Source organism: Polypterus senegalus, chromosome 12 (assembly GCF_016835505.1).
Source record: "Polypterus senegalus isolate Bchr_013 chromosome 12, ASM1683550v1, whole genome shotgun sequence".
NCBI lineage: Eukaryota > Metazoa > Chordata > Cladistia > Polypteriformes > Polypteridae > Polypterus > Polypterus senegalus.
The window spans coordinates 78,919,152-78,933,277 of NC_053165.1; the positions used below are offsets into that span (position 1 = coordinate 78,919,152).

The 14,126-nt window shown below is 44.4% G+C and overlaps 1 protein-coding gene across 1 annotated transcript in view; it reads left to right on the forward strand.

Annotated features, from left to right (window-relative positions):
* The window catches only part of qtrt1 (queuine tRNA-ribosyltransferase 1), a 64,305-nt gene extending 50,215 nt beyond the window's left edge, over positions 1 to 14,090 (forward strand). The window contains exons 9-10 of the mRNA XM_039772499.1: positions 6,924 to 7,008; positions 13,320 to 14,090. Of these exons, the coding sequence (XP_039628433.1) occupies positions 6,924 to 7,008; positions 13,320 to 13,472 (238 nt within the window). The 3' untranslated portion in view covers positions 13,473 to 14,090. The remainder of the gene's footprint in view (positions 1 to 6,923; positions 7,009 to 13,319) is intronic.
* The last annotated feature ends 36 nt before the right edge of the window (positions 14,091 to 14,126 follow it).

Consider the following 14,126-nt stretch of genomic DNA (forward strand, 5'->3'; position numbering starts at 1 on the left):
CAGTCCTTAATTTCCACTGGTATCTTTGAGTACACGATTCGCCGTCTAGGCCGGACGGATTCTGCCGGATCTCCTTTATCGACCTAAATTAGTTTCTCACGTGGTCTCCTCCTTTCACGGCTTAACAGGTTTTTATTCTTCAAGCATGTCGGAGTGGGCCACGTCCTCGAGTCCTCATCTCTCTTCTCTAAACTGCAGCTATTCATTTGTCACCTGAATTTCACCCGAGTGGCAGTCCATGATAAAGAGTTATAAATGACATTGAGGATGTGGCCAATAAATGACATAACACTTTTCTTTTAGGTTCCTGTAGAAAAGGAGGCTTTTATTTGAATCTAGCATGGTTTGGCATACTTTTTCCTAGCATTCTGAATAAAGTGCATTAATGTGAGATTTTTTTTCCAACATTTCAAGTCTGCTAGTTTTCACAATATGAGCTTTTAAGTAAAGTGATAATGGCTTCGGGATATGGTGAGCTATTGTGAGATGTAGGATTATTAATGCTGGCATATTCATTCTTTGGAAAACTGGCAATACTTTTTTTTTTTTTTAGCTGTAGGCAGTTGAGTTCTGCTTGAGTTATTGTTGTTATTGTTCGTGAGCTGTCTTTTTATATTGGAACATAAATCAGTTTTATGCTTGTAATTTTCTTAAAGAGCCACAATGCACAGGCCTGAAGAATAGAAGTTGGAATTCTCCTTCAAACTTCGCCTCGCTGACATCTTCATTTGTACTTGTCTTGTCCCCAACGAGAACTTTCAGTACTCGCGAGAGATGAAGCATTGGGTGTAGATTGGGACAGAGAAGAGAATATAAGGACACCTCCTTCGACATTTGAGACGTTTGGTTGGATCGCTGACTTGAACTTATTACCACCACCAAGTGCAACACACTCGTTCCTCACTCTCTCCAACATTGGGCACTGTGACATAGCAGGCTCGTGGCTCTGAACGAATGGCCAGTTTTTAATAAATAATCCGTTTGGCTGAGTCGGTCTCCGTGGGTGAGACGCACCTGCACATGAAGGTGCGACTGTTCTCAGTTATGTCATTGACTTCCTGCGGTGTGTGGCTGAGACACTGTGCTCACAGAGCCATATAAGTACGGAAGGACACAGGAGATTGAAAGGAAAGAGATGAAAAAAGAAACAAGTGAGAGAGAGAGAGAGGCTTGCAGAACGAGAGTGTGGCATTGGGGCAGAGAAGGAGAACGAGCCTTTGCTGGGCTTTTTTCACTGTGGCTGTGGTGTTAAGAGTCCAGCTCAGGTCTGATGTAACCTGCAATCCCAGGAATCTGTGTCTGTCGGCCATCTCCACCTCAGTCCCTTTGATGATAAGAGGCTGTAGACGGGGAGGATTCTTCCTGAAGTCCGATATTATTTCTTTGGTCTTGTCTATGTTGAGGATGAGGGTCTGCTTAGAATTCCAGAAGCTAAACTTAAAAGAAGTGGTGAGGCAGCCTTCTGCTGTGATGCACCTCGAATCAGGAGTACAAGTTTACCGATAGAAATATACCAGGCTGATACGTTGGAGCTGGAAAACTGCTAAAAACCTATTAGTGTAACATGACTTTCTCCGAGCTTCATTTTAGTGTAACCCAGATATTCTGTATATGCATTTTATTCTCATTTTTATCATTTCCCCACAATCCCTACTAACCCCTAAATTCTCTGCTGTTCTTTTTCCATTTTTTTGGTGGCTATCTGCACCCCCACAAGCTGATCAATCACCATTGCAGTCCCTCCATTGATGGTTTGAAGGCCAGAGGTCCACATGATGATCATCATCATCTAATTCTTCCACGTGAAGCCTGAAAGCCATGAGGACTGATTGAGATCACTGATGTTAGGTAGATGTCCCAGAGGGGGCTGGGTGGTCCCGTGGCCATGGAATCCCTGCAGACTTTTTTTTTTCTGCAGCCCTTTGGAGTTTTTTCTGACCATTAGACTTTCCTTTATTCTTTGTTAATTAGTATTGCCTAATTATATTTTTTCTTTCTTCACCTTGTAAAGCACTTTCAGCTCCATCATTTACATGAAAACGTGCCCTAGAAGTAAATGTTGCTGACGTCAGGAGGCGCTGGACCTTTATAGCGCTACACCTGAAAGGGGGCGGGGTTTTATCGTCTCACATGGGCCGTCTTCTGGCTGCTGCAGAGGAGAGAAAAATAAAAAGATGAAGCTGTTAATGACATCGCGCCACCTCTCGCTGCAACAGGGACTTGCGTACATGTGATGGGCCTGAACGGTGTTACTCTGACGCAGCCCACGGATTGCCACAGTGGCCTGAAACAATAAAAATAAAGTTGTGCTTTCTTTAGTCAGGAAATGTATGTCTGTTAAACGTGAGTATTTAAAGCAAGAACCATGCTCACAAATCAGTTACTTTCCGGCTCTGGTTACACTCACATAAAGTGATACCCCCTCATTCAGCTCTAAATAATATGAACTAACTAAGAAACATAAATGTCACTTAAGTTTTTAATTGTTCCTTCCTTCATGGTAAACAAAACTAAAAAGTATCGACCACTAAGACGCCTTTGGTCATTTTGTATTGTGCCTTTCTGTGTATTTCTTTTACCCCCAGTTTTACTGTCGGATGAAGATTTGGGGGTGACACCGCCACCCTGCATATTGTAGTGCCTTTCAGCAAAATGAATGTCTCTCAAGCCGCGAGTCTCAAATGAGACAATCTAAGATGGCGACACTTCCGGTTAAACACAGGCCAGGCAGGAAGAGGTGGGTCCAGGTGGATGGACACTGGAAGTGACATCAGAGGTGGTAAGGCTGTCAATCATCCAGTCTGTAGTGTTAGGAAGAGAAGGGACGTTAGAATACAGTGCCACCCTGTGAATCGGCGAGGAGTTGTCCTCATCAGAGCCTGTAAGTTGTCCCTAAGGCACTCGAGGGTGACATTGTCTACATCTCCCAAGCCAGGTGGGCGCACCTGTAGTCCCAGAGGCACTCCCAGACTCCCTAGAGCAGGGGTCCTTAATCGTGATCCTGGAGGGCTACAGTGGCTGCAGGTTCTTCCTCCTACCCAGCTGCTTAATAAGAAGCCCTTATTGCTCAAGTAACACTTCGGCTTCACTTCAGTGGTCTCGCTCATTAGGATTTTTAAACCTTATTACTTATTTTAGTCTTAAACAGCCATGTGCTTGGTTTTTAATGACTCCTAATTAGCAATTACATGCAGATGACAAAAAGAGACCAGCATTTCTCCATTTAGCTTCTTACCATTGACACCCGTGTGTATTTATCAATCACTATTGGCTTTAATTAAATACTTGAATAATTGAAGAGAAAAAGGTGAAGGACTGAGAATTACTCCTCCATTTTAGCCTTCAAATCATTTGGAGGGCATCATTAGAAAGGGGAAGAAAATCGAGGATACGAGAATGAGCTGACATGGCAGAGTTAAAGGACAAACAAGCCATGAAATGAAATTATTGGCAAGAACTGCTTTCTAGTTAAGCAACCGAGTAAAAACAAAAACCTGCAGCCACTGCGGCCCTCCAGGACTATGATTGAGGACCCCTGGCCTAGAGTTTGCTCTTGTATGTCTACTCTAGAATTCTATGTAAATACACACGGGCTGCAAAATTTGGGTTCTCCGTGATTCAAAATCACAAACTGGAACAGTTAATATTAAGAAAACTGTAACCGGGTGGTCCGAAAATTAAAATGACTTTGTAACAAAGTGGATTTGATTTGATTTAATTTAAACCTTAAGCAGTGGCACAAATGCAAAATATGCAAAAATAAAACGAGGTGCTGTTCAGCTCAGTGCCTTCTGAAATTAGGTTTCTGCTTCTGTTGATGATATTCTGTTTGGTTTATCACTATTGTTATTTATTTTATCGGTCACAAGAGTGAGAGTGCCCACCATCCCGCGGGACAATCTGCACACTAATAAAAGCATTTCTGGAGGAAACGCTGAAAATCTGTGGTTTCTGAATTTTTGAATCCGACCTTAATTTAATTCTACTCTTCCTAAACTCAAGAAATATTGTGCACAAGTTAAAGTTAGAAGCTTTTTTTTATTGAAAGGTCCACTTTAAATGTACCAAAATAAGTACACGTGCTTCTTATATCGCATTCAAGTGAAAAGCTTGCCCCGACCTCCTTCATGCTTCCTCCGTTATCTAGCTGTGCAGGTTTTATCACACATTGTCATTATGTCCAAACTATTGCAATGTTTTCAAGGTAATTTTCCTTACGGGAATCTGCCATCTAACCGTCCACTGGAAGCGGGACCTCGCAGTCCGGTAATGAATAGAGGTCAACCCAAGACGGAGGACGTTGGCCTTCAGTTTTTCTGAGACGTGGTCTAATTCAGTTTGAAATTGTACATCGCGTGTCTCTTGATTCAGACCACCCAAAGCGTACCGTGTATTAGACCCCTGTTTTCCCTCAGCCGCTTGGCTTAGAGCTGCCGAGCTGTCGTATTCGCGCAGTGTCTGGGTTACACTGGATGGAGCGTCTCTGCTTATTTAGTACCCCGTTATGCTAACCTTCATTACAGGATTTTTTTTTTTAAGCAGTTGAATTAAGTTCTTCTTTTTTCTTTTCCACCTTATGCTCAGCTTTAAAACTATTGAAAACTTTACCAACACATGCATGTCTGTTGCTATACTGTATTTTGAGTTTCTTTTTAACATTTTTAAAGTGTTTCCCATCATTATGTGAAAGGCTTCTCTTCTGTTCTGACTCATCTCAACTCATTCATTTCTAGTATCGCAATGTCTCTCTCTGTCTAAATTGAGACGGAGCACAAAACAGAGAGTGCCACTCCAAACCTTGTAATAATGGGGCAGCAGCACAAAATGAAGCGAGGAGCCATTTTTATTCAGTTGGCACTTTTGAATCGAGGATCCGCATAAAGTACCTCTAACTGCCCCCTTGACAGTCGCTGACTACAGTGGATTTTCTGTCGAATGTCTTCTATCACATGAACTGAAACATTAGTACTGTATGATTATCTAGCAGCATCAATCGGCACGTTGGAGAGGACCACTGGCATTCGAGAGCAGCCACGCAGGTGCTTTGGCCTACAAAATTGTGCTTTGGTAATTTGAAGATCACTTGGGTCTAATAAAAGTGGGCTCAGCTTTATGGGTTATTCCATTCTGTGTGATTTCTTAGCCATCCTGCGGTGATATGCTTGATGTACTTACGCCTGTGATATATGGCCGGCCAATACCCCCACGCCGCCAGGTGGAGCCCTCCCTGCAGCATGGAGGTGCCCCGAATGCCAGCAGGGCATCATGGACATTGGAGTGTTTAGTCACAGCCCTGAAAGACCATGGTGGGCACTAGAGGACGCTGCAGGGAGGAACAAAGTATTTTCCTTGCACCCCGGAAGTACGTCCGAGTCACATGAACAAGAGGAATGACGTGCTTCCTGGTTGAAGAAGGACTTTTTATCTGACCCGGAAGTGTTCCTAGTCACGTGGACAGAGAGAGCGAAACACTTTCAGGTCAAGGACTATAAAGGATTATGGGAAATCCTTAGACGACGAGCTGAGCTGGGTGGAAGGGTGGCAACGCGTCTGGGAGTGGAGGATTGATTATTGAGTATTTGTACTGTTCATTAATGAGTATTGTGGAGAGGAGAGTGCTTTGTGCACTGTTTAGTTCAAATAAATTAATAATTTAGACATTTATCTGGTGTCTGACATATTGTCCGAGGGTTCAAGAGGGCAAGAGCGCCCTCTATCTGTCACACACCATATTGCCAAAAGTATTGGGACGCCTGCCTTTACGCTCACCTGAAGTTTAATGACATCGCCTTCTTAATACGCAGGCTTTAATATGAAGTTGGCCCACCAGTTGCTGCTCTAACAGCTTCAGCTCTTCTGGGAAGGCTTTCCACGAGGTGTAGGAGTGTGTTTAGGGAAGCCTGTGACCAGGAGAGCATTTGTGAGGTCAGGCACTGATGTTGGATGAGAGGGCCTGGCTCAGTCGCTCGCAGTCTCTGCTTGAATTCATCCCAAAGGTGTGCTGTCGGGTTGAGGTCAGGGCTCTGTGCAGCCACACCAAACTCACTCCTCCATTTCTTTACAGACCTTGATTTGTGCCCTGGTGTGTATGTGCGCAGTCATGTTGCCATCCCCAAACTGTCCCCACAAAGTTGCTAGCATGAAATTGTCTAAAATGGCTTTGTATGCTGAAGCAGTAAGAGTTCCTTTTACTGAAACTAAGGGGCCAAGCCCAACCACACACCATAATCCCTTGTCAGGCGAGTCCCTGTTCTCTTGGCAAGCACCAAAGTCACATTCGTCTGTCGTGATTTGTCACTCCGGAGAGACAAGTCTGCGCTGCTCTCAAGTCCAGTGGTGGTGCATCCGACGCTTTGCTTTGCACTTGGTGAAGTGAGCTGCTCGGCCATGGACACCCATTCGTTCAGTGAAGCTCGCTCTCTCTCTCTCTATGCTGAACTGTTCTTGAGCTTTCGTTGGTCTGTAGCTACTGACTCTCTGCCCACCTCAGCATGTGCTGTCCCCACTCTGTGATTTGACGTGGCCTGCCACTTCGTGGCTGAGTCGCTGTTGTTCCCAATTGCTTGCACTTTGTTATAATACCACTAACAGCTGGCAGGGGAATATTTAGCAGCGAGGAAATTTGACGATTTGACTTCTTGCACAGGTGTCATCCTATCACGATGCCACGCTTGAATTCACTGAGCTGCTGAGAACGACCCGTTCCGTCACAAGTGTTTGTAGAGGCCAGCAGTCTGCATGCCGAGTTGCTCAATGTTACACACCTGTGCCCATGGAAGTGATTGGGACACCTGAATCCAATGATTTATTTCCAATACTTTTGCCACTATACTGCACATTGATTAGCTGTGACTGTTGGCCATTGTGCATTGTAGCTGGTCATTTTTATTTGTTTTAAACTGATGTATGCTTTTGTTTCACAGGTATAGTCGGGCCTTCATACACGCCCTCTTCAAGACCAACACGGCAGCCATGCACCACATAACCATCCATAACATCGCCTATCAGGTAAGTGCACGCCTCATGCCAGTCCTCTGTCCCGTTTGCCTTCATGGGGTTGCCCCGTAGAGTTTTTGCTCTGACATATCGGTATTCTGTCATCTTGCTCACTGATCTCAAAATATTTGATGTGGGTGCACATTCTTTACTTCTCATTCCTGGACATTTCTTAACAGTGTACCTCATGACTGTCTCAGTTTTAATGTGCAAAATGAGATTCTAGCATGTTCTGTGTGGCATTCGAATGGTCTCCCCAAGCTCACTTGGGATTACTTTTAAAACACTTTGTTCACCGAGAGAAGCTGTCATTATTATACATTAACAGTATAAACTGCAAGGCACAGGTGGATTTGCTTCATAGTGTAGTCGGCATGATCAGCACTCCAAATAAGGGCGTGGGGTTTCACTTTATGCGCAGCCTGCCTTGACATTTTGATCTTCTTCCCTTAAATGTTACATTTTAAGTGACTGTGAGTGTGTGTAGAGCAGGTGCTGTGCTACGCGCCCCCCACCCCAACATAATTAAATCACAGACCAATCAGCAGGAAAAGAAACCAATCCCTGCAAAATGAATGACAAATATAAAAGGCAAACTGGAGTCATTTAATAAAACGTGAAATCTTCAAAGAGGGTGAAGACTTTTTCTAGGCACTGTGAATGTTCGCGTACAGGAAGCTGCCTGACTTGTGATAGAATGCAAACAGTACAGATGAGGCAGCTGGGGGGTTCACCTGGGGGTCTGTGATGATACCTCAGTGTAGGCCGAGGATTTTTCTTTCTTTTTTTACGAGAATGGTGACTTCTTGTTTGTCATCGGATATTGAGTGTGGTAGTAAATACTCAGTACATGTGACAACAGTTGACCCTTTTGACACAATACATACATGTATCCGAAAAATGTTTTGCTTCTCCATTCTAGAATAGTCATCAGTTTGAGCTTCAAAACTGTGGAATAAAGCATTTGACAGCCGTGAGGTAATGGATTGTAAGTCGTAAATATTTAAGCATTATTTTATTTTTGATCACAGTGGGTTGGCACACTGCTGCCTCACACCACATGGATCCTTAGTTAAACCCCGCCTGTGCGGTATTGGTGTCGAGCTGGCATGGTCTTCCAGTGCCCAGCTTTAATTTACCTTCCATATCCAGAAACACACGTCTTAGGGTAACAGATGACTCTGAATCAGCCTAATGGGCACGGTATGAGTGCCACCCCTGCCAGGGTTACCTGTGGCATTGCACCCATTGATGCCAGTTGACAAATAGCTGGATAAGTTGGTTTAAAAAATCAGTGGCTGTGTTTAATAGGAAGATCTCAAAAATAAAAATACATAATTGTGTTGGTTAGATTGCGGAATTTGAGAGCGCTGGCCTAACAGAAAGGTTTACTGTGCCACAGTGGAGATGAGGCGGTGCGGCTCCACAATCCATTCAAGATAGTTACCGTTGTTGAAAACCTTTTGCTGTTTTACTTTATTGGCTGTCTGTGTGGAAACGCATTTGTCAAAGCTGTCAATAATCGTGGACAGAAAGTGAACACAATCAAATGCGTTGACAGCTCCTCTCACTGCTTGGTGATTTAGTCGCACGCAAGACATTTTGTAACCCCAAGGATCCCAGCTTTAGTTCTACCAGGAAGACCAAGTGTTCTTGTCCACCTCACTCCCTGTCCTTGAGGGGAGGAAGATGCTGTGCGCGCTTCACACTCATCACGCAAGTTCATAAACACGACGCCAATTACAGGTGTGGATGGATTCCTGCCTCCAGGGTTTGAAATTAGTGGGTGGGTGGGCTGCTGCCCAGTAATCCATAGGCCACCAGTTCTGAGATGGCGTGAAGACGTTGCAGCATATCCAGTGTAAGAACTCTAGGGGTCGCTGTCGCCCCGTTAAAACCCAACAGACAGATACGCAGACACAGGGTGAAAGCACGAAGGAGTTCTTTTAATTATTTTTCCTTCTTCACTGGGCCTTTTAAGCACTACGGCCGCCAGAAACAATTAAACCAACAATAAATTAACACAATACTCTCCTCCACACCACCCAGCAGGCTCTGTCCTACTCCTGCCAACTCCGGCTCGCTTGCTGGGTCTCCAGCAGTTCTTTATATAGTTCCTGACCCGGAAGTGCTTCTCTACTTCCTCCCATGTGACTTGCCAGCACTTCCGGGTCAGATGGAGAATCCCAATTCTTTCATTAACCCGGAAGTACTTTGGGGCTTCCATCCTCATGACTTCTTAATACTGCAAGGGAAGCATGGCTCCCCAGGTCCTTTCACAGCACCCAACAGGGCTGAGAAACCGGAGTCCATGTCCCAGGATGCCCTGCGGGTATCTGGGGCACCGCTGCCACTCCAGGGGAGCTGCCATCTAGCGTTTTGGGGTAGGCAGTGTCCTGGAAAAGCTGCCTTCCCCGCCATCCTTCCAACCTCTGGGTGTCCCGGACGGGTTGAGCTGCCGTCTGTCTCTCACACCAGTCAAATTAAATTCATTTATTAACCTTCTGAGGGGGCTATGAGCGGTGTGTGCCATTCCTGTTATGTTTATGTGGATTGCCTGCCAAAATGGCGCTGACCTTGTGCTACACACGTGGTGTGTGGGTATGTGACTTGGGGTCAGTGTGTAAACTCAAACAGACAAGTGAAGTTCGTTGTGTGTTCTCACTTACAATGAAGTCCTTACCTGGGCAGCTTCCCAAAACAGTTGACAATGATGAAATGCCAACGATGGGCACAATTCTTGTATTTAGTCACGCATGGCAACTCACTTATATGGTGGCACTTCCAATGACTGGTATCTTAGTTAGTGCCGCTTGTCATCTCTGAGTTGTTTTGAGACGTCAATCTAAAGCCGATGTCACGTTAACACAACTTCTAATCAGAGGGGCTGTCAAACTTGAGGCTGCAGTTCCTGGACGTCTTCAGACCCCTTTGCCATTGAACCTGAGCACCATTTGGAGTGCATCCTGTTTGCTTTAATTCATCTTTTTATTTATTAATGTATTTATAAAGCACTATTAAAACGACATCAAGGCTGACCAAACTGCTGTACGCTAAAACCCAACATATCAGACACACAATAACCAAAGCATTAAAGAAACAGAAACACATAAGAGCTGAAGAAATTCATAATTAAAAGTACCCAGATAGTCAACCTGTCATACTGGGTTAAAGGCCAAGGAGTAAACGCGTGTTTTTAGATAAGATTTAAAGACAGCAAGTGAGCCTTATTAGGATCTCTGCCTAACGTGCAACAGCAAATCGTTCTTTAGTTTTGGAGCTGCAACTGAAAAAGCTCGATCACCTCTAAGTGTGTGTCGTGTCTTAGGAACAAGTAAAAGCCTCTGGTCTGCTGACCCGAGAGGGCAAGATGGTACATCAGGGGGCAGCAGTTCAGACAAAATGGGGCACATCCATTAAAGGATTTAAAAATAAATACAAGATCTTAAAATGGATTCGAAAACGAACTGGAAGCCAGTGAAGGGAAGCCACAATTGTGGTAATGTACTCATGCTTGCTTGTGCCAGTTAAAAAATTGAGCAGTGGCATTTTGCACCAGCTATAGGCGAGCAATGGAGGCCCAGCTAATTCCAAAAAGAAGAGCATTGCAGTCATCTAGACCAGGGGTCGTCAACTCCGGTCCTGGAGGACCACCGTGGCTGCAGGTTTTCATTCTCACACTTTTCTTAATGAGTGACCTGTTTTTGCTGCTAATTAACTTCTTTTGAACTAATTTTAATTGACTTATCCTTGAAGACTCGGACCCCTTAATTTGTTTCTTTTTCCTTAATTAGCAGCCAAATAATAACGAGATACAAAATGAGCCAAAACAACTGGTGCCCCTCATACAATATCTGAAACTAAAGAAAGGTGAAGGTCTCAGGAATGTCTATCTGCTCAGGTCCCCATTGCTCCTAGGAAGAGAAAACCAACAATTTCAGAAACGTCTGTTAATGCATCATGAGAGCAGCAACAGGCCACGGAATTAAAGAACGAGTTTAATTAACGACAAGGCTCAGCACCTCATTAAGCAGCTGGTTGGAGTGAAGGTGGTTGGAGTTTGAGGCCCTGACTTAGTTGGTCTTCTGTCGGCTCCCTCACTTCACATTTCATTTCTGTTTGGGTGCCATTTAAGGAAAGAAATGAAGAAATTCAGAGGAACAAATCTTTAAAAAGCAATTGAATTAAAATGGAAAGTTAATTAGCAGCACCAATGGGGCACTCATTAAAAAAAGGATTAGAATGAAAACCTGCAGCCACAGTGCTCCTCCAGGACTGGAGTTGGCGACTTCTGAGCTAGACGAGAGGTTATAAAAGCAGGCTTCACTGTTGCAAGGCTGCGTTCAGGCAAAACAGGCTTGGCTTGATTTGTGACAGCCGCCTCAACTGGAAAAAGCGACATTTTACCACATGGCTATCAAGTTTTAAAGTCGAATCCATTTTCACACCTAAATTTGTGAGCATGAATTTCTCATATTGAGTTCCAGTGGAAAGGTCGATGCAGGCAGGGGGTCCCATTGGTGCCATTGGGTCTAAATAACGTGACTTCTGTCTTATTCTCATTAAAATTTAGAAAATGTAATGCCATCCGACTCCATATGTCAATAAGGCAATCAAGGAGGGGCTGGAAAGAGCATGGACCAGATGGGATAAGACCTTGACTGGCGTCCCCCAGAACTGATTGGGTATCATTTAGAAGGGCGCAGGTGTAACTGGGTGTAGGAGGTCCCTCAATTCACACTGCATGTCCAGTGAACTCTCTGCAGACCTCAAATTGTGGTAAGGCGTGGATCAGGGCCGGGGGGTTCATACCATTTCTAAAGCTTTGAGTTGCTCCCCAAGAGCCTGTTGGCCTGAATTATTGTGAAGCGGAAGACGTCTGCAACCACCTGGAGTTGCCCATCTGGTGAAGTTGAGTTAACCAGGCAAGATGGGCCTTGGTTAGGGAGGTGGCCAATAACCCTGTGGTCACTCTAACAGAGCTTCAGAAGATCTCTGCTGAGATGAGAGAACCTGTCGGAAGGACAACCATTCTCAGCAGCTCCCCATCAATCAGCTATTTATGGTAAATCTGCAATATGAGAGCTACTTGTGAGTAAAGCATATAAGATAAATGATGGCCCTCTTGGACTCTGAGGAAAAAGATCTAATGCGACACATATGTAACTCTTTGGGCAGAACTCCAAGCACTACCTCTGGATGAAGACCCCACGCACTGCTCATCCGGTGCCTAATACATCACATGGTGGTGGCAGCAGGGACAGTGAGACTCGTCAGACTTGTGGGTGGGATGAACGCAGCCAAGCACAGAGAAGACCTTGAAGAAATGAGCTCCAGAGTGCACGCCACCTCCGACTGGGACGAAGGGGTCACCTGTCAGCATGACAATGACATGGAACACCCAGCCAAGACATTGCTCGGGTGGCTTCGGGACAAGTCTCTGAGGGGGGTCCTTGAGTGGCCCCAGACTTGCACCCCATAGAACATGTGTGGAGAGACCTGGAGATGGCAGCTCACAGATGTTTTCTGTCCAGTCTAACAGAACCCAGGCTGTCCAAATCCAGGTGTGCAAGGCTTGTAGTGATTTCGCCAAGCAGACTCAAAGCTGGTGTTGCAGCCGAAGAAACAACCACAAAGTACTGCATGAAGGGTCTGAATGCTTCTGCAAATGAGAGATTTCAGGTTTTGAGTTAAATAAATTTGACAATCTCTCTGAAGACGAGTTTTCAGTTGACTATGTATTAATCAGTGTTGATTGGTGGGCAGAAATGGCACATGTATCTATTTAAAATTAAATCTACAAAAGAAAGTGTCTGAATACGTAATGAATTTACTGTGGGTGGGTGGGCAGGCAGGAATATGCCAGTTTTGTCCGCAGTATAGCAACAAACATCTAGCTCTGTAATGTCTTTACAAACAGGACACGCACGGGTTGCCTCACGACTCTCCTGAAAGCGTCTTCCATCTTTATCAGCTTTACTTTTATTGGATGTCAGTTAGAAAAACTACCAGTTGGCCATGTGACCAAAATCAGGATGGGGTCCGCTTTGGGACCCAGTAGCCGAGATTGATTTCCCACTGTTAATGGTAGGAATCCTTGGAGTCTTTAGTGCATTGAACCCCCCTGTTGGATTCACACCCTTTGCTGGCGTGAAGGCTTCTCTTGAAACTTCTCCCCTGCTAGCATAGCCACAGCTTCACAGGGATTCGGGATGCCATGCAGGAGACTTTGACACATAAATGGTACTGTATATCCGTGGGTTTATTTTATTTATTTCTTTATTTCACTCTTTTCACTAATCCTTCTGTGTGTCTCCTTTTAGCTCACTCTGATGCGTTCGGTGCGGCAGAGCATTGTGGAAAAGCGATTCCCCGACTTCGTGCGCAGCTTTATGAGCAGGATGTACAGCGGCAAAGGAGGCTACCCGGAATGGGCAGTGGAGGCCCTGGCGTCGGTCAACATCGCCCTCGAGTGACACTCTTCATCTGGGGTGGCCATCACGGTTGAAGACTTCTTATCAAACACAAACAGGCAGGTTGGACCTGAAAGTGGGAGCAGCAGACGCAAGTTAGAAGTCCCGGGCTGTGATTTTTAACTTGCAGGCCACTCTGGGTGTGCCATTTTAATGTCACTCTTTTAAAATTGATTTATATAGTTGGACATTTTTAAAGTCTTGGGCAGCAAAGCCACTCATTCAAGTTATCATTTAATTCCGAGTTCTTGCTTTTAAATTATTTTTCCTTTGACTAAATGTTCATCCGTTTAATTTTTAATTGGCTAATTTTCGTTGTCCCCTTCACCCCAATTAAACGGTGTACTTTTTTTTTTTAGTTTATTAGTTTTCCAAATTACACTTCAAATTATGCGATTATAGTTTTTCATTATTTTATGAAATTTAATTAAGAATTCATGTAGCGAGTGATTTTCTTTAATTGCTGCTGCTCACTCAGTTGAAAGTGAAACGGACGGCTTTTACAAAAACTAAACCGGTAAAGTGAGGGTTCAAAAAGTTCTGCACGATTGCTTTTTATATTTTTATTGTTTGGTTAGTGGCATATTTTGTTTTGAAATAAAACTAAACTTTGTTTTTATTTTTTGGTGACCTTTCTTGGCCGTTCCAAAGGCCCCG